The sequence below is a fragment of the Chaetodon auriga genome, chromosome 19 (genome assembly GCF_051107435.1).
Source record: "Chaetodon auriga isolate fChaAug3 chromosome 19, fChaAug3.hap1, whole genome shotgun sequence".
In the NCBI taxonomy this organism is placed as follows: Eukaryota; Metazoa; Chordata; class Actinopteri; order Chaetodontiformes; family Chaetodontidae; genus Chaetodon; species Chaetodon auriga.
The window spans coordinates 16,381,415-16,408,445 of record NC_135092.1 but is presented as its reverse complement, the minus strand read 5'-3'; the positions used below and the strand labels follow the sequence as shown (position 1 = coordinate 16,408,445).

The window sequence follows — 27,031 nt, the reverse complement described above, 5'->3', positions numbered from 1 at the left end:
CCCAGTTGTTGCAACAGTCTAGTTAGTTGACCAGAGGTGTGCCCCAACTCTAATTCAACTGAGCTAATTTAGATTTAATCTATAAGCGAATGATTTGTGTTTGTGTGTGTTGGACCCTGTTTTTTATTCAATGCCATACATATTCTATGATGTAGTTTGTGTGAGTTTATGCTTCCCCGCATATGAAGTTTGCTGCATAAATTAAATTTGATGAAGTAATTTCACATCAGCTCTAAGTCATACTAGAGAACATGTTACATATCAGAGGGTTCCAACCTGGGGTCAGCACCCCCCCACGGGGTCACAGGATAATCAACTGATGATTAACAAGATAAGAGTCGCAAGTAGACTCATTTTAAGAAGTCAAAAGCCGAAAAATCATGGGAGCGACAGCTATATAAGAGAATGACATGCAGACTTCTTTGTGCCTATATAATGATGTCCATTCAAAGACACAGACGAGCTGAGTCCAAAGTCTTTTATCATCTTCACTTACACAGCTTAATTCAAACTTGCAAATGCAGTAGGCTCCACAGCCCTGTAGTCAGCCAACCACAATGACGTTGCAACCGTAATGCAGCAAATAACCTTTGATGTTACTTTGATTGTACTTTTCTTGCTATTATTTAATTATGCGCATTGTTGTTCAGGCCACAAACCTTTTCCGTCTTCTTGCCAGTCTCCGGACTGTCTTGTGGAAGAATCAACAATAGAATAAAACAGGAGGCTTGTGTATCAGAATTTCAACTTTAGGGAATCTTCTGATGCATTTGAATTTAAATGGGGGTCAGAACATAACAACTTTGAAATCTTTGATTGATTGAAGTTTCAAGAAGCTGGTTCAGCACCAATAGTATACTATTTTGACCATAAGATTGAAGTGTTTAAATAAGGAAAAAATAAGCAGCTAAAATGAGGAAGGAACTGGTTTTAATAAGAGAAATCAGCGTGTGTAGAGGCAGTTTGGCCATTTCTTTTCATTCTGTTTCATTTCTATTGTGATGCAGAGACGGTAAAGCTGCATCGAGGCCATATGTCATAACTAATCAAGGTCAGATTTGTGTGAATGATACTAAAATATAAGTGCATCGGCTCTGTAGATGCCAGAGATTAGTTACAGCTAAGGTGTCCTCAAGGATGGAGATTTTGCGTCCCATAGGAGTGAGACTGCTGTGGCTGCAGCTGGCTGATGGGGAAACCTTATCAGCAAGTCGCAGGGAGGGGTGCGTGCATGTGTGTGTGCACGTGTGTGTGTGTGTGTGTGTGTGTGTGTGTGTGTGTGTGTGTGTATGTGATGGGGTAGTATCAGCAGAGCAGGTAAATAATCTCAACTGTTGAATTTGAACTGTTTGTTTCAGCAGCTTCTGTTGTATTTGATGGAGAAGGGAGGCTACGCGCACTTGAGGATGCTCACGACTTGAATGCAAGCAGCATCTGAACTGATTATGAGCTCACAGAGACACAGCTGGACAGAAACCCGCAGTGTGAGTCTCACAACAATTTAGAGCCACGGCCACCACCTACGCAGCTTGACATTCTGTTTACTTCTCTCCCAACTGTTGCCTCCATAACGACATTTAAAATGTATGACTGACTAATTAGTGACATTTCTGAAGGGTAAATCAATCAAAAGAGGAAAACTGTGAGGACCTTTGCTGGTTGTGGTCTTTGATTGATGACTTGGCCAGCTCACATGAAATTATTAGATTAGCTGATACAATCAGCCGATGACCTCTCAGACAGTGCAGCAGCAGCAATCTGCATGAGCTGTAGGACTGAAGAGCGTCTTATTAGACCAAATGTTGTTTATTAGACCGAATATATGTTATGTATTTTGTTGAGTTGTGTACATTATCTTTCCAACAATGTTCAAACAAAGAGAAATACATAATTTTACTCAACATAAGGGTGAGTTTCATTTGGTCGCCTGTGGCTATAACTTCAAGGGAAACACAGGAAACTCCTGATGAACAATGAAGACAACTCCCATGATCCCACCCTACACGTCTTGAGACCCCTAGTGGCAGAAATCACACGCTGCACCTTTAAGTGAAAACCTGTCATTTCTGATTTAGTAATTACATTATTGGGGGTTTGAAATTGTCACTGATAATAGCTTTTCACACTGTTTCTGCTGAGATTTCAAGCTTTCTTCACAAGCAGTCCTGTGATGTCTTTTGCTTTTATCAACATTTCTCGCACAAACATTTCATGAAAAAAGGGAGAAAATGCCACAAAGGAAACATTTTTAGGTGTACAGGTTGTGGAAGGACACGTTTTTTGCACAGCGCCTCAGCAATCAAGCCTAAAAGCAAAGCTAGAGTGGACGCATACTGTAGAGTGGTGCACCATTTTAAAGGCAGATGGAGCTTAGCACCCAGAAAATAAAGACTAATGTGAAGTTGCTCTTATTTTTTTAGACACGTGGCAACAAAAAAAAGGTGCAGCCATTAGCGGCTGTCTAAAGTACAGTGGATGGCACAAATGGCACATTTCAGAAAATATGTATTATATTTCTTGGTTATGATTTGCAATGCATTATAATGTGTAAGGCTCACTAATGTTGCAGCTGATACAGGTGGGGCTAATTTCAGACACTGTATATGCTCCTGGGTAGCTTAATCTATAATAAATATTTCCCTCCAAAATGTAGTGAAGTATAGTAGTAGCGTAAAATTGAAATACCCAATTGAAGTTCAGTACTTGCTTTATGGTCATTTCTGTATTTTGTCAGTAGTTCACAAACCGGGGGTGAGCTCCCTTCAGGGGGCAGGAGGGCCATGGATGATCAAGGGAAAAATAGTTTAATGAATACGATTTCTGTAGGGAAAATAAATAAGAGTTTGCTGATGCTATCGTGCTAACCTTCATTTCACCGAAATTCAGCTTGAATCCTTTTTTATCAGATGCTTCCACTGTCATTACTAGTGATTGATAAAAATTGAGGGGTGGGGGCGTGAACTTTTTTTGGCTTCTGAAGGGGGCATGCCAAAAAAACAAGCTTGAGAACCACTGGGTTAAGTATACCTCAAACCGAAGCACAAATTCTCTTAACACCTCTGTGTACTGCAGTTATCATGCACGCATGCATACATACAGAAAATATAAAAATATAAACAACCCCACTGGCAGTATACGATTGGTGGGAGACACAATGCATTCCTACAGTAGGTGTCTGGTTCAGTAAAAGCAGCGCATGAGAAATAAAGACAGACAGGGAAGAAACCCATCCAGAGGCGATATCCTCACCTTTGTGTTTACAGCTTGCCAGGAAGGATCACTGTGTCAGTGAAAGGTGCCCCTCTGCATTGTGTCTACACCGAACTGTACATGCAAGTCAACGTTAGACCCACCCCACACTCACGTGGACAAATCAAAACAATCCACTGTGTTTAGCTCAGCTCACACAAAAACACCTAAATTTAGTCTCGAAGCAACCACTGCTAGAGTGGAAAATCAGCGACGGCCCTCACCGCTGCAAACTCTAATATCCCGTGACAGCGAAAGGAAACGAATGGGCACGATAATAGCTTGCGAGCTAAACAATATGGCTCGGTGTGCTGGTGCATGTTGCCACAACTGGGCCATAAATTCACTCATACCCAGGGCCAATCAGCCTAATGCTTCAGAACTAATTCAGATGATGATGAGCCAAATTACCAGACCTGAGACACTGAGAGTTGAGAAAAGCAGGCCATGAGAATACAGTGCGAAGATATAGAGGAGAATATGAGGAAGGAAGCTCATTTGTCACCATCTGAAGTAATAGCTGTGATGATTACTACAACATAAACTTTGCCTTAAAAGTACTCTTACATGATAGCTTTGTTTTCACATAGATCACATTTTGGTGAAATCCTCATGCATTATTTTAGATTTGAGCCTTTCTGAGAGAAAGAGAGGATCTCTTCTTACTCCCATTTTTCCTGCATGGGTTGCCACAGTCCAACCATCTGTTCGCTGGCTGTATGTTTCAGTGCATCCAGATTACGAAATGTGCAGCACGTTCTCCACGTCTAAAGAAATTAAACCATCCAACTGACATGAGAACCGCCAACGGTCTTGTCAGGCATTTACGTCCACTTCACTCGTAACTTAATCTATAACTTCCCTTTTATCACAAAGGCCAGTGGAAATGGACTAATACGTCCCTTCATCAGCTACCATGAGGATCTGATCGGAGGATGAAGGGGAAGGATGAATTCAAGGAGGGACGCAGTGGACCGTGCATGTGTGTGCGCGCATGTGTGTGTTTTAGAGGTGGGAGGTAACACTGAGCTGGAAGATCCAGAGGAGGGGGAGAGACATAATGGCAGGTAGGGGCCTTGAATTGTGGCCATCCCAAGGACACTGCACCGAGGTTTTATTTATTGATCGCAGCACCACTGGAGGGACACGTGCAGTGGTGTGTACTGTAGCAAAAGTAAATCCCAGTCTCATAGTATTTGCTAACGTTTTTTGTGTACTGTGGTAATAGACGAGAGGGAAGTGCTTTGAATGGCTCAGTCCAGATTTCGAGTGTTTCCACCGTGAATCTGTAAGATTGAACTTGTAGGATTTTAATAAATGTGAATAAATTAACATTTTTTTTTTTTTAGGACAATCATCATCTTCCCTGTATATATGTAGCTTCTGCCTTTCCAGGGTGGCTTCTGTGTGACCAGGCATGTTTACAGCAAGACTTCCTCACATATCTCTTTGCACCTCGTGTGACTCAGCAGTGAACCTTTGAACAGCTGGTGCAAGTGAGAGCGAGATAGAGTCAGAGAGTCACAATGACATGGTGGAGGAACTCATTCTCACTGAGATGGCAGGAAGAAAACTCTATTAACTCACTGCAACGACAGTGGAGGAGACAGATCCAGAATGATGATGGTTGTGCTTTACTTGCACTGATTTGCTTTTTGTCTGTAAATCAGCTATTTTTCATTTACTGTGCTTTCAGAGGTTCTCTTTGTGCCTGTGGCAACTGTCAGACAAATACAACCAATCCAGAAAAGGCATTCCAATGAAAGGCAGACATTGACTAAAAAAGTGCTCCACAACAAAATCACCAACAATCAAGAATTCAGCTAAATGCCTCACATCACCAGGATTTGTTTAACAGAGCTGTGCTAGAAAAAAAAAACTGCAATTCCACAAATGGCCACTTGGAGCTGGCTACAAAAGTGAGCCAGTCCCCACAGACCAGCCTGTACAAAAACACTTTTGGTCTCTACACATAATTCCCATGTTCATGACGACTGTAGGGGGTGAATTTTGGTATAACTCTTAGAATAAGGCTCACAGTTATGCATAATTAAAGGTGTGGCTGCTTTGAGTGACAGCTAGCCACTGGATTTCAGCAACCAGGCTTAATTCTGCCCGCCTCAGCTCCACCCATGCTCCACCTCTTTGCCCATGTGGTATACAGTCTATGGTTTGTTCCTGGTAACTACAGGTGGTGAGAAATGCCAAGCAACAAAGCAGAAAGTCTGGACCCTCTCCTCAAATTAACAATAAAAGAGAAGCAGTACATGTCTGTCTAGACTGCTGAGGCTTCCTCATGAAGCAATCATTATAATCCTCTGCTGTAAATAACACCTGTGCTTAAATCCCATGACAGTTTTTATCATTTGCTGTCCCTAGATGTTTAAATTCAACTTATATACAGTCACCATTAATAGCTACTTGTTGGTGCATCCTTCTGCTCGATCTGAAATCAAACACTGTTTTCTTAGTTTCCTTATTAAAGAGATAAATACAGCTGGTATGACACCAGTTAACCAACTCGTCCACACACACGACACTTTGTTTTGGTGATCAAAACAATAATCACTGTATCATGTGCAAATTGATATCTATTGATTTTCCAGACCTGCAAATGAACAACCTGGTCATTGGAGTTACCAAGCCACTGTTTGAACATCAGACAATAGCAATTTATATTAAGGTGCACATATTCACCATTGCTACTGATATGCATGTCAATAAGTAGTTAATGGTGAAATATGTGTACCTTACATTAAAGTGTGATCCACCAGACAACTAGCTAGCTTTATTCTCAGATCGCATTAGTAATGGCTTAATGTAGCTTGCTGTGTAGCAGGGGTAGCTTAGTTATTTGATGAAATATACATGAAAAGGAACCACACTGAGGAACAGTTAAAAAAAAAAAAGACAGTTAACAAAGAGCATGATAGTATGATACGGAGAGAAATAAATGTAGTATTAAGCTAAAGCATTGTAGTAAAGACAGTAATTGAAGATTAATTACTGTAATTATTGGCTAAAGAGAGGTAGCATGATGCTGTATATTCAGCTGCACTGACTGTATTCATTCTGCACTGAGCAGTTTGTTTAAAAAGCTTGTGGGAGGCTGAGTGACCTTGAGATAAAATGAAGCCCTGTACAAAGAACGTCACAGGTTCGACTCTCGTGACAGCGAACGCGTCCTCGTCGATGCTTTTTAACCTTTCAAACTGTCATCCAGGAATTCACTGTCACCTGCGCTGAACGAGACTTCTGTTCCTAATGCAATCACTGCAGGTAAGGAGTGCACGGATGTGTCTGCGATGCAGCCTGTTAATGTTTCTAGTGAGCTCAAACTTGCTGTGGCTCTCTCGCCGTCTGTCTGGGCATGTGCAGAGAAGCACTGCAGTGCTGCACTGTGAAAAGAGAGAAAGACAGAGAGAGAGGAGTTTTGACAGTGGGGTGCTCATTCCCTGCAATATTCTCCTTACCACCCCATGTGTGAGAGAGCATTTAGAGGATAAAAGATTATATTATGTGTAGTCTACTGCTGCAGCCGTGTATTATGAAGCATCCATTAAGCACGAAAAGGTTAATGTCAGCAACCTGCAAGCGAGTGAATTTGTTTCCATGGCACATATTCTCACTGGACAGCTTGTCAGCGTACCAGAACTTGTTTTTCAGATTCTCTCTTGTCAAACAGCCAAACTGAGCCTGTTTGGTCCAATACAATCCCTAAAACCATCACATCTTAGATTGGCAGTGTAGTTCTGCTCCACCTTTCTCCAGTTGTGCCTCTAGCAGAGATCTCCAGGGCAACTCCTTAATCAAGAGAAACAACCAAGTCTCGTCACAGACAGTTTTAGTCTTTACTGCCTTTTGTTTGTTCCCATATAAACCTCCAGCACCTGTGTCCTTTCCCCTCCCATCACTTTTCATTCATCTGATTTAATTTCGGGTCCATTTGCTCTCTTGATGGTGCACATTGTTTCTCTGTCGAAGCTGTGCAGATAAGGATAAGAGTTGCACTTGGTGTGGCACTGTTAAGTGAAAAACAAAATGGTCCGCCTGTGGGAAACACCCAGCTCGCATCAACAGTGCCGATACTGATTTGGGTGAAAAGAGAGAAAAGGAAACATAAAGTGAGAGCGACCAGAGGAACACATAAACAGAGAGCTGATTAAAGTGAGGATGCCAACAGTCCCGGCCTACAGGCTTTAACTACCTGCAAACTTAGACTGCATAACAAAACAGTCATTCATTTGAGACAATGAAGTAGAGAGCAAAGGGTGAAAAATGCTTCCTTTGTTGTTTCTGGAGATTGATGACATGGCAAAAGAGTCCCAGATAATTATTTCCTACCTCTAAGGCAGAAGATGTTGCCAGATATTACAGTGATGGTATTAGCCCTGTAGCTTTGATACTGTATCAGCCTGCAACATTAATTGGCTACTTGTGCTGTTGCAGGCATGATCCTTCTCTGCCTCTCGGGCTGCTGAGGCATCAAAACAGGTGGAACATAAATGGCACAGCATGTGCACCTCAGAGTCGTGACGCACCCTGGTATTTCTAAAAGCTGTCATCCATTTTGTGGGCAATGATGACGATAGTGGCGAAAGAGGGATGGGGGGGGGGGTGGATCTCTTGGTTGAAAGGGCCATCAAGTGGCTGGAAGCTGAACTGCACCAGCAGACGGCTGCTGTGCCACAGAGGCTCCGTTGTAATGACGCGAGGAGAGCGGTGAAACAGTGCTTTCACTTGGACTGAAATGGTCATGCTTGAGCAGGCCCTTTGAAGCAGACTCAAGGTGTCTTTTTTCTCCTGTGAGGCTACAAGAGCCATGATATTCTACATTCTATAGGGAAAAAAATGATTGTAATAGGAAATCTTGTATTATGTCTCACTTGAAGAGACGTTCTGACTAATGTCATATTTCTGAATAAAGTTGAATCATACCTGACTGACCTCACAGATTGAAAAGGTACCATGGTGGCTGTAAGTGACACCACAGTCCTCTTGTTTCACTGGGATATCCTTTACAGGCTCCTCAGTGGCTCTGCTATCCAACTCCCTGTAATGCCACACTGCATTCCTGAGAAACAGAAGAACTCTTGGGTTCTTGCAGGTGCCAGTGGACAGTGTTTGTGCTCAGGTCAGGCCTGCTGGTAGAGGTCACACAGAGGTCAAAGTCATTCAGAACAAAAGTCGCCAGCATATTAGTTTCTCATAAACTCCCTTAGGTCACTTGACCCTGCCTTTGACTTGACTTTTACTTCTGATACATTTTGCTACTCATGCAATTAATTGCATTTTTGAAGGCAGGAAGGTTACAAGTAATTGTTATTTTAACTGTATTATTGCAACTTTTACTAAAGTTGAATACTTATTCCACCATTGTTGGACTCAAATTTCAATTTATGTTTTTTGAATTCATGACATTGGTCTGTTGAAATGAATGAGGCTTTTGAATTATTACACCATGTGCTGCAGCAATGAGAACAAAATGTCAATGAACAGCTAATAACTCATACGCTGGCAAAATATTAGAATTTTAGAGTTTTTGGTTTGATGCTTGAGTTTTAATCTTACAAATGTTAACACACGATATAATGTAGTGCACATTATACCACCAGGCCCCAGGCTACAAACCTATCGTGCTTGTCCCGCAGTGCTTTAGCTGACATTTTTTCCTCAATGCTCAATTAATTCACAAATCTGCTTGTCTCTTTCAACATGCTGTTCAGCTTTGTTTGTGATGACTTGGCTGAAATTTTGCAGCATAAATCCCCAGTGTTCTGACACAGTAAATGAAAACCATAATCTGCTTTGCTTATCAAGAAAATACAGAAAAGCTGCCCTCTGGAACATTTGAGGCAGTGGTTTGGGTTGAGTGAATGTATGTAAAGGCCCCAAACTTATTTGACTTATGGGTTCTCCTTGTTGACATTATCCTAACTAGTAAACAGTTTGTTTGTTTGTTTGTTTGTTTGTTTGTTTAGTTGAAACCTGCATGTTCTGAAAACATCATCATTGGTTAAGTGATAGACTGAAATTCATTCAAATTTGGAATATTTTGTAAATACTTTGCAATTTTTCATCATATTTAACTGAGTAAATCCAACTTAAATTTTTACTAGTGCTACAGGGATTTGGGATTGCACTTCCTAAAACTTTGCTGGACTTGTGAGAGACAAATTTAAAAAAAAAAACTGAAGCAGAGATATGCTGACGTGGATGAAGCTCTAAAATCATGTATACAATCCTTCACTTGTCATAATGCATAATGTCTTTCATTAAACCGTCCATTAACCTTGATGACAGGCAAGGTTATTAATTTAAACTTTGGAAAGCTCCACAAAATGAGCTGAACGACTGGTTTCACAGGCTGAGTAGTACTCCTCTGGACTTCTTGTGTTCATGCACCTTTAATATTTTAGGAACTCTCGTTAAACCAATTTATGAATAATTTACGCCGACAACTTCAAACAGAGGTACAATAAACGAATTACCTAAAATGTATTTGTGCTCATATTGCTGATGCATTTTTAATGTGTTGCTTTCATGAGCGTCCACTTACGTGTCAGATTAACTCGAACACAGAGATTAATAGACTTCTAATTGGTGAATATGCGTTTATGTCGCCTAATTACTGAAGTACTTTATTCATTATTCAGTCGTTGTTGTTTCAGTAACAGCCGCGCGGTGGTAGCAAAGACGCACACGTCATGACGCACGTAGCGCATAACGTATATGTGTGTGTGCGCGTGCTCATGCGCTCGCGCTTGTGTGCGTGACTGACGGGGTTAAGCGTTAGTGCTAAGTTAGTATCAGTTACCAAAGTTTTCGTCGAAGATAAACCGTGAAATGAAAGGTATGCTTATGAGCCGGTTAACTTCTTACCGAAAAAAAGGCATATTTGAGGATGAAAAAGTTAAAAAAAAATATCCCGGTTCATTCGGTTTCTGTCAAAAGTAGAGAGGAGGGGACGTTACCGTTAAGCTAGCCTCCGTAGTGACAGCGGTTCATTCAGTTAGCTTCTCAGATGCACGGGGGGAGTGGGAGGGTCTGCCGTTGTGCTACACACCACTTCAAGTTGTGGCAGTGCGGGGGTAATCATTAAAAGTGTGGATTACTGACAGCACCCAGGTGACTGGACCGATGAGATGATGTTGAGCCACAACAGCAGTCCGCTTCTGCTCGCCGTCACCTGCATGTACTTCTCAGGAGGTTTGCTTTGGTCCTTCCAAGAAGAGGATGCCAGTGACGGGTAGGACATGTCAAGTGACAGCAGGACTTCTTATATGAGATGAGAGAAAAACGCTAACTTTGCCTCTATGTGTTTTCTTTCACAGTGGAGAGTGCTCTGAAAATAACGTCTCTACCACTAAGTACCCCTGCGTGAAGTCGACTGGAGAAGTTACGACGTGTTACAGGTACAGTGACGTGTTCATGTGGTTGGATGCTGTTCAGATTGTGCTTTTGTCCCACTGAAAAGGACTGTAATACAGGGAAATCCTAAAACTGCAATCCAGTGAGGTTTGTGCCTATGAAAGTGAATGTAAAATGTAGCTCTAATGTTGTTTAAATGATGCTCGGCTGAAAAGTAAGTGAAATGGAAAATAATTCTACTTTTTATGACACTGGGCACAGTTCTGCCTTGTGAAGCACTGAAAGATATATATAAGTGGAAATCACAAACTCTTATTTCCGAGGCTGCTTATAGCTGTAAAACATTAATCAATAGACGATTCAGCATCCTCCAGTGTTCCTTCTTGCCATGCATGTGATTTGAGTATTATTTTCAATGAAACTACTGTCAGTCAGAGGTTTTACACAAGTTGAGGTTAGGTTATTTTATGAAGATCTATCAAATGTGTTGGAATGAAGGGATTTTGGGGCATAGATGGGGCAAAAATTCTCATAATCATCCTTTTGCAAACTAAAAGGATCATAGCATTCTAAATATCCACAAGCCTCCTGATTGGCCCGTGATGCTCGGACACTGGCTTTAATTATGACAGTTCACAGACACAGTGGACACAGTGGAAGTGCCTCGCAGCAAAACTCCTGTGAGAGGCTACGGATTAAGTTGTGAGAACCTAATCTGTCTTCACTGCAAGGGGCCACCTCACAGGCCAAGTGAAAAAACATGTAACTACTGATTTTAAAGAGGTATTTCAGTCAAAAATCTATTCAAATACCTGCTGTCAAACTCCCTTAAGACCAGTTCATTACTTTGATGAAAAGTGCATGATTTACACATTAGACGCACGTGACAAACACAATATAGTTTACAGCAACAAAGTCTGACTAAGGGAAAGAGATACACAGATGCTACTCTCCAACACCCCACACTCCTTACAGTGCTCCTTTAAAATGCACTTCATGGACAGCTGATAAATACTCAAGCGCCACTTTGCAGGAATGCAATGCTCTTTTTTTTTTTTGAGGCATATTGTGATTCAGGCTGATGAAATGGGTGCACTGTTGCTCTGGAAACCAAATCATACAAATTATTCAGAGAACAAATTTCAAACATTTTGTGTGATTCATAGCAAATCTATTTCTGTATGTCCTCTTCTGGGAAGCATGTTGAGAGCTAAAGAAATACCAGATTGTTGAATATCCTGTTTGAGAAGTCTTCCAAATAGACTTTGTAAGGTCTCATCTCTGCATCACTTGACATACTGCTGGCCATGGTTCAAGCACACAGTGACATCCTGTTTGATCTTCAAATCTCAAACACATTCTTAACATAATTATGTTGGTTTATGGTGATTGGCTGCAGCCACAGTTGTTTCCCATAGTGTTTATTTAAAGAAGAAGAACTGTTTCAGCTAAGAGCCAAGATAATGTGTCCTGGGTGCACTTCAGTTCACCTGCATAGTGTGAGCTGATTACTGCCCATCAGCCCTGTGATGGTTACTTGAAAAGTTTTATTATAGTGCCAGATATTGAGATTAATGATCTGATTTTGAAAAGGTGAATGTGACTTTTGCATGCTGCATCTGTTTTTTTCAAAATGAAGTCATAGACCAGTGCAATTGCGCCTTGGCATGAATAAGATGTAGTTCAAAGGGAACCGAGAGATTTAAGTTGGCAAGATGTAGTTGCAAAAGGAAAATGTAAGCTTCTGGCATTCATTAAGCACTCTGTAGAGTATCAGTGTCTCTGCATATCTCGGAACATTTTGTTACTGTAATTAACAGGTTTTTTTTTAACACTTTTACAAGAACTATTTGAGTAAAAGTTGTTGCTTGGACACACAGTTTGATGCTATAGCATGGAACTCCAATAAGCTAAGGGTCCCACGTTTGCTCTATTGTTTTTTATACATCAGTTTTATTTTTGCACAACAATGTGTGAAGCTGCAGATATAAGATGGGCATCATTTTGCAAAAGCTTAAAATGCATGTGGCATGAGCAGTTCCTTGATAGGGTGGATGTAGGGATTGTGATCAAGGTTAGTTTCATTAGTTTCATTAATGTGATCATTGCCCGGAATTTTGCTTTTGACAATTTCATTCTTATTTGGTGAATTTGAGAATGTATTTTATAACCAGGTAGCAAGTTACGAACAGATAACTGCACATATGAACATGAAGACATTACACTTATTTGTGTTGCTTTTTTAAATAGGTTTTGGAATATACTTATTTGCTTTCTTTCCAGGAGTTATATGAGAGGATTGATGCCACTCGCATGTCTGTACAGTAGGAGCAGCTGCCAGGCAACTAGCCAAGACTCCAGGAAGTCACTGCAAGAAACAGTGTTGTACACATGCCCCGTAACAGGACAGATTTTTATTTAACAGTTTGTTTTGTGCGAATTAATCAAATTACATATAACGTCTTAATTGCTGATTTTTAGGGGTGCTGGCAGCTGGATTATGTTACATTTGGACCGAGCCAGGCTAGGTGTTTCCAGTCTTCATTATAAGTTAAGCTGCAAGCTCTAGCTTCATATTTAACACACAAATTTAAATGTAGCATCGACCACTTCATCTGCCTCATGGCAACATAGCAAATAAGGTTATTTCTAATGAAATTCAAGTCATCTGTAGGTCTAGAGGAGAGGAGAGGACCACATGAAGGAATTTTGAAACAGGCCTCCTTTAGCCATGGCATTCCACTGTGTGCACAGTTTAACATTCATCTATCATATTGTGAAAGAGCACAAGGGGAGACGCCAAAGACCCAGAGAGCATATGTCACAGTACAAGAGAAGTACCAGGGCCTCAGTTGACTCTGACCATATCTGTCTCACTGTCAGGGCACATTCTTTTCTCGCTGTCTCTTGGTTTTTTTAATATGGAGATTGTTATATTTGAATTCTGTTATTTGTATTCATGGACTAGTGTCTCAGCATTCAGTATTTTCAGGCTTCAAAGTAAATGCTTACATTTGTATTTTTACGGGCTGTTGGGTTAAATATGCTTGGCTCATATTGAGACGTGAAATTTTGTGCAGGGCTTTTGTTCCAGAAGTTGCACTTAAATTATGAATGCTTGTGATTGCAGCAGAAATTATTTAATAAAAACCAAAGGAGGGTTTGATTAAACTGATAAGGTGTGAGCTGTTTGCTCCAATTTGGCAAAATCTTTAGTACTAATCGGTCACTGCTGTTGCATTTTTGTGCTGTTTGTAATCAGTATTGCCAGGAACATGGCTTATCTTTGTCATAGGTTTTCTGTTTTTGTTGCTGATGGTGAGTATCTTTTCCTTGTTGGTTTAGCCCTTGTGGTTATTACTGGTCGTGCTAATCATCCTCTTTATGCTCACAGTGAATTTTTTTCCAAACCACTGTTACTGCTGTTGAAAACATAAACCCATCAGTGTGTGTGCCCACCAAATCTTCTTTCAGTGGTTTGTGTCACAAAGCACGGTTACTGACTTGACAAAAACACTGAGCATAAGTCCATGTTGCAGATTTGCAGGACTTTCAGGTTTTACTCAGCAGTTATCCAGCTAACTTCATAATCCTGCTTTGTGAGACAGACCCCCCAGGGAAAAGAGCAAATCTTTGAGCTTTCATGAACTACTCTAGGCTGAATCACTTAATCAGTTGGCAGTAGAGAGTGACAGAACAGATCTTTATGAAAAGGTGTAGGGTTATGTACTTAAGATTCATTATTTTATTATGCCGCTCAATCAAGCACATTAAAGTTTGTGGATGTGAGGTGTTGAGATGTTTCTTCATCTGCTGAGAGTAAGCACTTCTCTGAAAATCCAAGATGAGAGCCAGACCCAATCTGTTAACCATCAGCGTGGAGACATTAGACATTAATATTCTTTGTTTAAAACCTTTCTTAGGTGACAAGAGGGTACTTGAAACAGTGATTACATTGGCTTGATTTATCGTGCATGTGATGTTGGCCTTACCTACTCTGTAAAGGAAATGCTTCCCTGGAAAAGAAGCAGAACACAGGCACTATGAGTCTTTCCACTCTCCAGCTGCAACAGTTACACATAATTGATGTGTGGCATGTGTAATTGTTGCTTTGTTATTTTTCCAAATAATTCTGGTGGTACTGAGCATTTTGTTGCGATCACCCCTCCTTTGCTCCCTCCTCCTCTGCTCTGGAATTCAGGGGAAACTCTGGTTTACGCAGCGAGGAAACTGAGGATAACATTTCTTCAGCCCCCCTGTGAGACATGATAGCCATGGTACTTCTCATGCACTTGGCTGATCCAAACAGCATTGTTTATGTCCCTTAAATGTCCCCATCCATTAATTCCAAAGGCATTTATTGGAATTTTTTAGAGGTCTGTCTCATATCGCTCATTTGTCCTTACTCCTTTTACACACTGTATTCTATCAAAACAAATGGCCCAGAAATGTGTCAAAAAGAATTACATTTTCCACTGATTGCAAAATGAGTAATTGATTTATATTGTGATGAAGATTCGAACCCAGCGGGGGTACAGCTCAGTTCCAGTAAAATGATCACTTCAGTCTGATTATTCAATTTGGCAACAAGGTTTCGAGCCCTTTCTGTGTCCTTAGTTTTCAAGTCTGGTTTTCACATCACATTTAGATTTATTCTGTACCTTGGAATAATGCTCTCAGTTGGACTTCTGTTCCCCTCCCAATTCAAATAGCTTTCAACACGAGAAATACACTTGGGGGTTCTTTGCTGCCATATTGTCAGCCCTCCAGTGATCTTAGCTCCATGAAGGATTTCTTATGACACGACTTAAAGAGTTCAGCAGGCCCCAATTAGTTATGTTTTTGGGCTATTACATTTCTGATACACATATAAATGTCCTGCACTGAAAATTAGTCTAGATTAATGACAACAGTACAGCATACAAGTAGCATCTTTCAGGAGAATTTCTTAGTGGAAAAAAGATGTAACTGAGGAAAGCCCCCATGTCATAATGTTACTAAACACAGAACACACACACACACGCACACACACACGGGAACACATCCAGTGTACAAAGTAGTTATTTGAAAGGTTGGAATCCTTTAAATAGATGATAAACTTAATTTTTCCATCATTTGAATGAATGCTCAGACTGAGGTTCCAGGTGAGATTACACACACACTGTTACAGTATGAGTAGTCATAAAGCACAGTGATTATTGGATGAAAGAATGAAAACCCTCCCCTGGAAAACTTGGGACTGCACATGAGAGAATTGGAAAATATTAGGCAATTTAAAATGATTACTCTCAGTCTCAGACATTCTCTATTGATGTGTTTTTTATTAGTTACAAACCCAATTATCATCCACGTCATGTATGCTACTGAATATGCGTCAGAGAACCAGTTAGTAGAGTTTATAAGAATACTTGTCAAGTCTTGCCTTCTTGTTTGTACAGAAAAAACAGCAGCAGCAGAGCTCATGTCCAAAGATTGAGGAAGGTAGCACTAAAGCAAAATAATGAACCAATAATACACTTGCTATAGCTGTTGTTCCTTCATAAACAATGTTCAAGAGGTTTCCATTTAAAGGTTTCCAAAAACATGGAGGCTGTGTGCCAAAGTAGGCATATTTTTGATTTATTGAAACCACATCTGGAATTACTAAGAAAGCATTTTTAGATTTGCTTTAAACCACAAATTATTTTTGGGAATGACAGTATTATAAGCTATTTCAGTTTTGTAGTTGAAAAGACAAAAATGCATCATGATAAAGTAAAAAAGTTGACTGAGGAAGGAGCATGGAATAAGTCCAAGCAGTTTCTCAACAGCCCTTCGAGTGAAACAGAGTTTACCGGCATTAACCTCAGTAGATGCTGAATCAGATAACATTGCTGAGAATCATGCCAATCAAAAATGCCTGAAATGATTTGCAGTGCCTGGCACTGTGTCTCATTTCACATTTTAATACTGTATACTGAGTAAAAAAAAAAAAAAAAAAAAGGTCAGAGTGAAAGTTTATGGTCTAATGTACACCCTTACGTTACACAAGCAACTCTAATGTCCAAGGGCAATAAACTCTTGGTTTTACAAACTGCTGAATATATGTGCTAAATAACTGACACAACCATAAAAATGTGGTCCGATATCCCATAATTTATCATAATCCTAATCCCTGAAATGATACATAATGTGCTGTCAAAGAAAAGACATCAACATCTGTTTTCAGTCAATATTCAGAAAGAGGATATGTGGCCTGTTAACTGAAGTAGACTGCTGTATTACAGAGACTGTAACATTTGGCGTGGCTCTTTAGTGACGGCTCCCACACAGTTGAATGTTGAAAGGATCTAAAGGACACAGAGGAGAAGGTCAGTTGTCGGATTAAGGCCAGTCTGTCTGATTTAAATAACTTAGAACATATGAGTTTTCTGATATGGCGCCTTTTTTGACAGGACAACAGCATTTGTCTGGGCCTTGCAAAACAGTTACAAATCACTGTGGGAAAAATAAATCTGTTTTAAGATTTAACAAGGCCACAGTTAAGGTTTGGTTCAGTTTAGGCATGCACTTGGTCGGAGTTAGGGGAAGAGCATGGTTTGGGATAAAATTACGAGTTCACTAAGGTTGGGGGGACCTTCGTCATGATGGTTAAGACAAAAACTACTTGTTCAAAATCAAGAAATAGTTTGGTGGTTAAAAGAAAGCTGACTGACTGTTGGTCTCCTGTGGTCCCATGTTTGTTGACCCATTTGGACAAGAGCCACAATTAGTGCAAAGGCTGCCACAGAGAGATGTCACTTCAACATGAACATATTTTGGTCTTGGGACACCTGTTGAAACAACTGATACTGCCATATTTCTTGGGAGGACATTGTCCTTTTCCCAGTGTATTATCATTTCAGTAGGTCAGTAGGAAAACCCTGGAGCCCCTAAGGCCCCATATAACCACCAAGCTTAGTTTCTGTAACTTTGTCCACAATCATCTGGTACACCTGGAGCTTTTCCACTTGTAAGTCAACAGGCTGTTTTGAATACGATTTCATGTAAGCAGCTTGTCGGCTATTAAACTACGGCAATAACCCACGATCCATGCATTTCAGTGAGAGCATGAGTCAGGTTTTCAACGATACCGTGCGACACTTCTGCTGTCTCTCTCACCTTCATTCATGATCATTAAAATTAAAGTCAAGTTGAACAAGTTTACTTTTTATAAAGGGCTTTAATTGTGCCAGTTGTTGCCTACAGCGGAAATTGCAACAATCAGGTTATTGTGTGCATTACTTGATTGTTTGGTTGTTTTTGCTCCTTCAGACTTTTGATTGATTATCTGCCTGTGAGCTCATGTGCATGTCCCACTTCATTAAATACCCTGCACAGGTGGATAATTACACCCACATTCAGTTCTGGGCCTGTAGACCTCATTTGAAGCACAAGTTGGGACATGTGTAAAACATAAACAGAATGTGGTAATTTGCTAATCCTTTTTTGACACATATTCAATTGAAGACAGTACAAAGACAGTATACTAAATGTTTTCCCTAATCAGCGTCATTGATTTTTGTAAATTTCTGCTTATTCTGAGTTTGATGGCATCAACACGTTTCAAAGAAGGTGGGACAGGAGCAACTAAAGACTGGGACAGTTGTGGAATGCTCCAAAAACACCTGTTCGGAACATTCCACAGGTAAACAGGTTCATTGGTAACAGGTGATAGTATCATGATTGGGTATGAAAGGGGCATCTTTGAAAGGTTCAGTCATTCACAAGCGAGGATGGAGCGAGGTTCACCACTTTGTGAACACATGATTGGATAAAGGAGATTATTGCATGGGCTCAAGGGCACTTTGTGTGTTAGACTGCAGCTGATTGCATTTTGTTTTTACTCGTGTTTTACACACAGTCAGATCTTTTTTGGAATCGTGGTGGTCCATCATTACTTCCAAAAGGCCTTGCTCATTCTTTGTTACTGTTTCAAACTGAGTTAACAAGACAAACCTGTATTTTTATTGCTGTGCCGCATCACGCAGATGCTTCAAGCATTATTAAATGTTATTAAATTTCAACCTAATGATTGCCAAGAAAAATATGAATCCAGGTTAGTGTAGTTTCATGTTTTGCACTGACTGGGTCATCTGTCATGCATCAGAGAGAAAGTGGTGTAATTTATGTTCCTGGTGTGAAAGATGTTGCGAAGCACCTTTGAAGGACTTTGTAATGCAGTGAAAATACATGGGGCTTAAGAATATCAGCTCTTTAAAAAGAAAACTTTTATGTTCCTGTCATGCAGAGAGTAGATTTACTTAACAGAAGAGAAGGACTGTTTTTGTACATCAACTTTATTTACGATTATCTTTTGTTTTTCCACAGATGCCTGCGCTCAGACGCATCAATTTTTGGTCACTTTAGTTTGTGTTTCTGTCCAATAGAAATACTGTTTTTGGTGATGTTAATAATTCAAAGCACACGCACCCAGTGTGTCATTTTAATGGTGTTGCAGTTTGCAACACATTTTGAATAATATTGTTCTAGAAGTTGAGCCAACTGAGTAATTTCTGCGGATCCTGTCATTAATATATTTGTGTGGTGTTGGAAGATGTCACGGTCGTAGTTGATGTGAGTGAGAGGTGGAGGAAAGTTTTTTGAGTTGTGATTAACATTCGTCATTCATCTTTGCTCCCATAGGTGGTGATATTTAACAAAACATTTTAATAGCACGTCTTTATTATTCTGTTTTAGATTAGCTGTAACAGAGCTGATTAAGCCATAGCCTTGTCAACGGTTCAGCTGAAGTGTTGATATGCCTTATTAGGTGAAGGACGAATCCCCATCCTGTTCCTTGAAAGTACTGAGGAAGATACAGTGGAGTTATCATAGTGAGAGCAGGGGAGGACATGGTAGTGTTAAGGAGCAATCCTTAGTGACGAGCGGAGAACATAAGCGGCAGCAAACATCCTCTCTCTCTCCTTTCTTATGTCGTTAGTGCACTTCCTGAATTAAAGTGGTGTGTCACAAATGTACATACAGTAGGCGTTCATAACTAAGTTCATTTCTTTTTTACCCAAAACCTCAAACACCATAACAAATCAATAAATGTTTCTGTTAGTAATTCAGAAACATGTCACTTTTCAGATTCTAATCAGACTTCATCATTTAAACATTTTCAGTATTACTGGGCAGAGAGTAATTTGGCTCGGTCCCTTCAAAATGTGTTTTTCCATCTGTTTTCATTTGAAAGCAGACTGTAATACAAAACATGCCTTTACCAGAAAGACCCTGACTTTCAGAGTTCTTGCTTCATAATGTCCTCTAAAGCCTGACGTTGTTTTATCAGAATAGTTTGTTGTTTGGATGATTCTGACCCAGTGTGCACATACCTCAGCACTGCACAGTAAAGGGTGTGGGCTGATGGAAGTTACCTGCTGAATGTCTACTGTAAGTGAAATATGTAACCACAGGACATCCACCTGGCGTCTTTTCACCTCTAGTATAATTTCAGTGTTATTTCAAACGCTATAATGTGCATTAACATAGAAACAGGTGTAAGAAATCTGTGTTTGTATATGAATCAGTGCTGGTGGTCACATCATGAAACGCTGTGTACATGTGCTGAGCTTAAATATGAGTTTTAAATACATGCTAAATGGTGGTATGTTATTTATTTGGTCATCTTTGAGACCATGTTTGGTCTGTTTCGCATTCAACTTAACATTTTCGGATCACAAGCATTTTTCCTTCTCTGATGCATAAATCAACATTTTTTTCTTTAAGACTTTGGTTTCTTAAATGCCACTCTTGTTGCTTCTGGCTGATGCTCATTCACCCATCTGTTTCTTCACATGGAGAACTATTGTGTGGTCACGCTTTGGTCGTGCTGTGGTTTCATGATGGTTAAGAGATGTAGTGATATATAAACCACAAGCTGTAGTTTTTCTGCCTCCATGCGTCTGCTCGGTGTATCTACGACAGTGTTAGTTGTGTTCAGCATGTTATTACATTCGATCAAGAAAAAAGATTAAAATAATAATATAGCAGTGCTTTGCATAAAAAACAGTACTTGTACAATGCAGGAATTTCTAGAAGTTAATCAGCTAATTGGGGATGTGTTTAAACTCTGTGTGCTTTTTTTCATAGCTAATTGTTATTCATCGTTGAGCCACTTGAAGCCTTAATTTATTCTCCCATTAGTGAGAAGAAGAAGCTGCTAATTTATCAGTCCTGAAGGACAGCAGCCAGCCAGAGGAAATCACCTTCAATACACCAACATACACCAGTCATGTTAAATTGTAAACAGCTGCAGCATTCAGTGTTAATAACACCGTTTGGAAAAGTGGCTTCATGTTTTGGGGGCTTTGGCAGCACAGATGTTAACCTTTCCATTGAGAATTTTGCTTGTATGCTGCTGAATTTCAATATTTGTGAGTCAGCTGTAATTCAGTTTAACAGTATTCACCACTCCCACTACCAACAGTGTATTTGTCCCACTGTGAACACAGTGTTTTACTGCAGTTGTAGAGTTACATCATGCCAGTCTGCTTAAATCACTCAGACATGTCTTCCCTTCTCACCTTCTTCACCTACTTCTCTCTATTCAGGACAGACAGAAATGTTTAATTCGTAAGGAAATGCGCACATTAATAAGCATCATTTTAAATTATAGTCTGAGTTGAGTTTGGACATGCAGTCCCTGAACAAAATATTTAGTTTCACTGCTTGTAAGCATTAAAATACTATGAAAAATACAGTGCTTCAACTGGGCTAACATATGTCACACACTACAGATCTCAGTTACCATACCTGAGAACATATGAAACTGATAAAAGGAGAAATATAATACAGTAACTACCTCACATGTAGACATAATAACCTCGGGCCATGACACTACGGGACAAGGTTTATATCAGATATGCTGCATTTAATGCATGTCTGTCTGTAGTTACAGTTTAGAGTCACTTTGCTGAATGACACATTAAAATTTTGACTGAACGATGTTGCTCAATGAAAGTAAGGTGATCACCAAAGTTATTCCAGTTCATCCTCAGGGGGACATTAAAACCTGTATGAAATTTCATGGCAGTCTATCTGGCTGTTGGCAAAACTTGTAGGCACACATGGGATCTCTCTGCTATTGAGATTTTCAGATGAAACTTTGAATGTTTGTCATCATATTTTAAGACTTTATCTTCGTAAAATATTTCTAGTTTTCTAGTTCCTCAGCAAACAAACTGCATTGATTTCTCTCTCACATACCAGTCTAGGGCCTCATCGTCAAGGTGCTTGAATGCATTGTAGTTTGATATTTGTTGTTAAATCATCTAGAGGGCGTAGTGACATGGTAGACCAGCTCCAGCTACTGAAAGGTCTTGAGATCATTTGCTTTGTACATCTAAATTTGCATCTAAATCTTCATGAATATTGATTAAGTCAACCTTACTGTCATTCTCATTCTGTCATAAACTACTGTTGATGTTAGTTCACCTCTCAGAGGACCAGTTCTTCAGGGCCCAGATTTCATAAGATCAATTTTTTTCCCCAAATTTTTTGCATCATTTGTGCAGTATTGCTATTCGTATTGTGGTGTTTATATTGTAGCAGATTTTTTCATATAACAAATGAATTAAATTAGTTAAAATCACTTCAAGATTCTTTCAACATTTCCCTGAAGTGGAAGTTGCACACTTTCACAGTAACCTCAGTGTTTGAAGGGGATCGGTAATATCTGGCTTGTGTCCAGTAGAATGGTTTGAGTTAGAAACACATGGAAGGGCTGATGGCGGTTTCCTGTAACAGGCCACAGACAGCCGTGCTCTGTATAATTTCCTGAAGTGTCAGTATCAGAGACATCACACACACCTCTGCACTTGTCCTCAGCTTTTTAAGTGAAAGCTTATATAAATGAAAATTTGAGTTTCTCAACTCAAAATGTGACATAAAAGCTGATAGATTTCATTATGGATTACTTCACGTTTTATAACATGTGGTCAGAGTCAAATCCGATTTGCTTGAGCCTGCTACACCACTGAGGATACGCAAAAAAGAGAGGCAGAGGATCAGGCTGCCTCTGTTATAACCGACTGATAGTGTTTTTGCTCCAGCTGTCTGCCAAAGCTTAGCGAAGCTGAAGTGCTTTTCTGCAATGACTCTCATTGAAAAACTGACAGTTTTGTTGGATTATGTTCAGAGGCCAGCACAGCAGGAGTGCTGCACATGGCCAGTGTAGCTGCTAACAGCCAATCTAATATGGAGAATGGTCTTTATTTCAAGTGACCCTTTTCAGGCTCACAGAAAGTTGCCATTGTTCACTTGCCATGTTTTACAAAAAGTAATTTTTCCCACTGTGGCTGCATCTTAGTCAGGCAGGCAGGACCACATTTCCTGTTTTTGATATGGGTTGTTAATGTAGGTACACTGTTGTGAACCTCACACCCAAGCCATGATGCAGTCACTGTTAGTCTCTGAGCAGAGCAGAGCTTCTAATCACATGAATAAGATCATTTGCTTTATTGCTGAGAGTTAGGTGAGAAGGGTCTCATGGATGCACTATAAAAATGAAGCTGGAGTCAGGAGGCGCTTAGTTTAGCAGAGCATAAAAGCTGGAACAAGGAAACAGCTAGCCTGGCTCTGTCCAAAGGTAAAAAGAAAAACATGTTCTTTATACTGCTTGTGTTTGTATGGATTAAATAAATGAGATAAAACATGTTAACCACTGAGTTTTAGAGGTGCTGGTAGACCGATAAAATGTTGAACGATTCTTTTAATGGACTGACAGTATGACAGACTTGTATGACTAGTAGCTACAGTACCCTTTAACGTGTGACTGAATTGTGTTGCTGCATACTCTGACAGCATATTTTCCTACTTTTTTTCACAGTTACCAGGCATCGCCTTTAACGTTTGTGTCACAAGAGAGGAAATGAAAACAAAAGGGAAAGAATTAAAAGCAGAGTTTTGAATTAGTGACATTAAATTGAGCGATGCATTTGCACAATTTTCAAACCAGACTGCTTGTTTTTTTAAAAGTGAGGGGCCTTACCAAGGCGCATTGTACCAAATCTGTGTGACTGTCACGGGCTGTGAAAACAGAGTTCAAACAGTCATTAACCAATAGGTTATGTTAATGTACCATGTTAGTGATCAAATGGGCCGCCGTCATTTCTCTGGGCAGACACATACTGTACACACTCACCCTGGATACAAATAGAAACAGCACGGCAGAGAGAAATTCATTTTAAATGAAAGACAGTGGATTTTATTCAAAAGGATAGTTGTCATGTAAAAGGCCAACTAAAGCATTTCTATTTTACATAAGAAGTGATATCCCATGTCCCAGTCTGGCCAGTCTTTATTCTCCTAATACCATCTTGCCTCTGTAATGTTATTTTCCCTTCCAGTTCCTTTGTTTGTGGCTTCCTCCCTGCATTTCATTTACCACATTATCATCTACATGTGCATTAGGATTTCTTTCCCAGGCCTAAAAACATGTCACATGTTCAGCTCTGTTGAGCATTTTAGCCTCATTAAGCTCACAGTTTTGGTTTTATGGATTCCAATGGGTTGATGCTGTGTGCCCGTTGGATGTGGAAGTAGGTTATTGTTTTCTAACGTGTTAGCCAAAACAGTTTTATAATGTGATTTCAGGACCGTGTGTCTGGCAGCTTATCCTGGAGTTCTTCTGTCCCATATTGGCCAGAAATGAATAAATTGAGCTTACAAATATCTAGTTTTTCCAAGTGGTTCCTTAAATAGAAAGTGGTGGGGAAACACTAAGGTGCATGTAAACAACAGAATGTTGTACATGGGTGCAAGTGGGGAATATTTGCTCTGCAAAAATTACTTTTGCACATTAATGAGTGCTTAAAGTCCCTAAATATCCCACCAGATACTGTTAAATTTTAAACAAATTTTATTTGTGTTGTAAAGGTATTGTGCCAGTAACAACTAGCCCATTGCACCCTTCTCATAAATTTCAGTACTTTCATGAAGCTCTTCAACAGCTGAGTTGTTGTTGGACCCTCAGTCTATGAAATGTCCCTTTAGTCTCCATGCTGAGTTATACTGCAAAGTGCTTTGGGGTTGTAATGCTACAACTGCTGTCTGCAATGGCCTTCCTCCAACAGACAGATATTAGCTTGTGGAAAAACACATTCTCCAACATCGTTTGCCATTTATGGCATCTCCAAACAATGGTCTGTAATTACATTATAATTGCTCACAATAAAATGACATAATCTAGCAGAGCTGAAGTAACAGCAACACATTTGAAAGAGGAATGTTTGTGCATTAAGAATCACGACTAAAAGTCTGCCAGTATAGAAAAAATTGTGGTCTGCAACAGTCCCTGATGTCTGATTCCTTCCTTTTCAGAGTGTTATATTTTTAGCAGAATAAATGACCTTTCCAAGAGTTTTTTTTTTTTTTTTTTTCTTTTTTGTTTCAGTCTGGGGGTTTGGAAAACACAAAGGTATCCAGGCATTCTGAAGATGTACTCTCTGTACTTTGTTTTTTTATGTGTTCCTATAAACCCTTTCTCCTCTGGCGTTGTTTTTTGGGATATGTCACTTGCAGAAGACGTAAATGTCCCTCTTAATATGCTATTGTTTTGTCTAGATCTAGAATAGCTAATGTGTGCTTAACTTAATCTCCTGTTTGTCATGACGATCAGTTAGTGCCTACAGAAGTAGACACATTTTGACATGCTGGAGCTTTATTTGTAAATGACATAATGTGAGCCTCCAGAACAAATGTCCAAACTAAGAGGCCTTACAAAGTGCAGTGCAAACCTTCCTTCATTTGTTTATATTACTCTTTGGTGGCACTAAAGCTCCAGAGAGGGACACTGATGTTGTGTTTGTGTTTGTGTGTTAAAATGCCTGTGTTTGTCTGCATGTGTTTCTAAGCATAAGTGAGACGGTTTATATGACAGTGAAAGCATTTAAATTGCCTTATATATATGGTTATCAATAACACAGAGCTCACAGTTTTTTACTTGTGCAACCAACATTCAATGAACAACCAATAACCTTTAAGAACTGACTGATACTTCTATTCGAGTGCGAGTGTGTGACTGCAAATGGCAATATAGCTTAGCCGCTTAGAAAACACCACAAGAACAAAAAGGGTTTTTTCGTGCAAAGAAAAATGTGTCATTTAGTCCCACTCCACATTTCTAAACATGAAGCATTCCTTAGACCGGCAGCCAAACGGCAAAGCACACACATATGTCTCACATGCCTATCATTTATATTCACAATTCAGCTCTGGATTTCTTCAAGATAAGGACAAAATGTTACTGATAACTGAAAAGCAGCTACTGAGTGTAGCTCCAGAACTACTATTCAGGGGGTTTTTTGACAGCAGAGTGAGCTGTGATGTAAGGTGACATATGAGGGCAGCCCTTGAACATCTGACTTTGAGTCTACAACAGAGGTTAATGAGTGATCCTGCTGTCTGAGGTTGAGAGTGAGTGGAGCCTGCTAGAGCACAGTTCAGAAGTCTGCAGTATATCTGCAGAATACATGAAAAGATGAACAGTTGTGTTTTGGATTACGATTAGTCTAGAATGCCAGCAGCAGGGTTTTGGATTTGAAATTAGCAGCTAAAAAGAGAGGAATAACTCAGTGGGGAGACTGCATCTGGATGTGCTGAAGGAGCTGGAGGGAAGCGCTGCAGTTTATGACAAGAGACTGAAGGTTGAAAAACAACTTGGGTACAGTTGTTGATGAGGAAGCGTCTGATGAGCAGATGGTTTTGTACAAACATACTGAATGGGTTGTACATTTGTTGTAGGTTTTGCACAAAGGTCAGATGACTAAGACTCAGGAGAGACAATGGTTTTGTTAATAAAGACATCTTGTAGAGGCTACGATTTTCCAGGGGAAAAAGATGCAGCTTCTTGATCCTGGGATTAAGTCTAAGGTGGCTGGCATATATTAATTGCAATAATGCAGAGAGTGAGAAACATGAGGCAAATAATCAGAGTCCATAGACACTAGTTTTTGGATTTGAACTCGGAATGAGGAGCAACTCTTGGACAGCAAATCATGATTATTTCAGTAATTTTGCCATCTTTTTTGACAGGTATGTGTGTCTTTCTGTTTCCCATTATAGCCTACTATTGTCTGGTATCAGGAAAATCCCTATATTTACTATTACTACTTCTTAATCCACACCATTCAGCATGAGCAGGCTAATTAGTGTGAGCACAGCGGTTGTGTCCTCTACTTTGACAAGCATGCTCTCTTGAGTGGAATGCAGACATGTTATTGTATATCACTGGCAGCAATGCTGGACAAATAAGCCTCCACTGTGCAGTCTGCATGTGTTGTGTCACAGCTGTGTATGTTTGTGTGTGTGATACCCTTTAGTTTTGTAATTGTTATCCCTGTCAGAGAGAAGAGGGGTGCAGGGTTTTGATGAAGGGGGCCTCTCATGT

General features: G+C 39.9%; 1 protein-coding gene across 2 annotated transcripts in view; it reads left to right on the top strand.

The window, feature by feature from the left end:
• Window positions 1–10,279: 10,279 nt before the first annotated feature.
• The window catches only part of ccbe1 (collagen and calcium binding EGF domains 1), a 31,295-nt gene continuing 14,543 nt past the window's right edge, over window positions 10,280–27,031 (top strand). The window contains exons 1-2 of one of the 2 annotated variants that reach the window (XM_076758447.1): window positions 10,280–10,498; window positions 10,584–10,664. In XM_076758447.1, the coding sequence (XP_076614562.1) occupies window positions 10,395–10,498; window positions 10,584–10,664 (185 nt within the window). In that variant the 5' untranslated portion in view covers window positions 10,280–10,394. The remainder of the gene's footprint in view (window positions 10,499–10,583; window positions 10,665–27,031) is intronic. The other variant, XM_076758448.1, reaches the window with a different exon arrangement.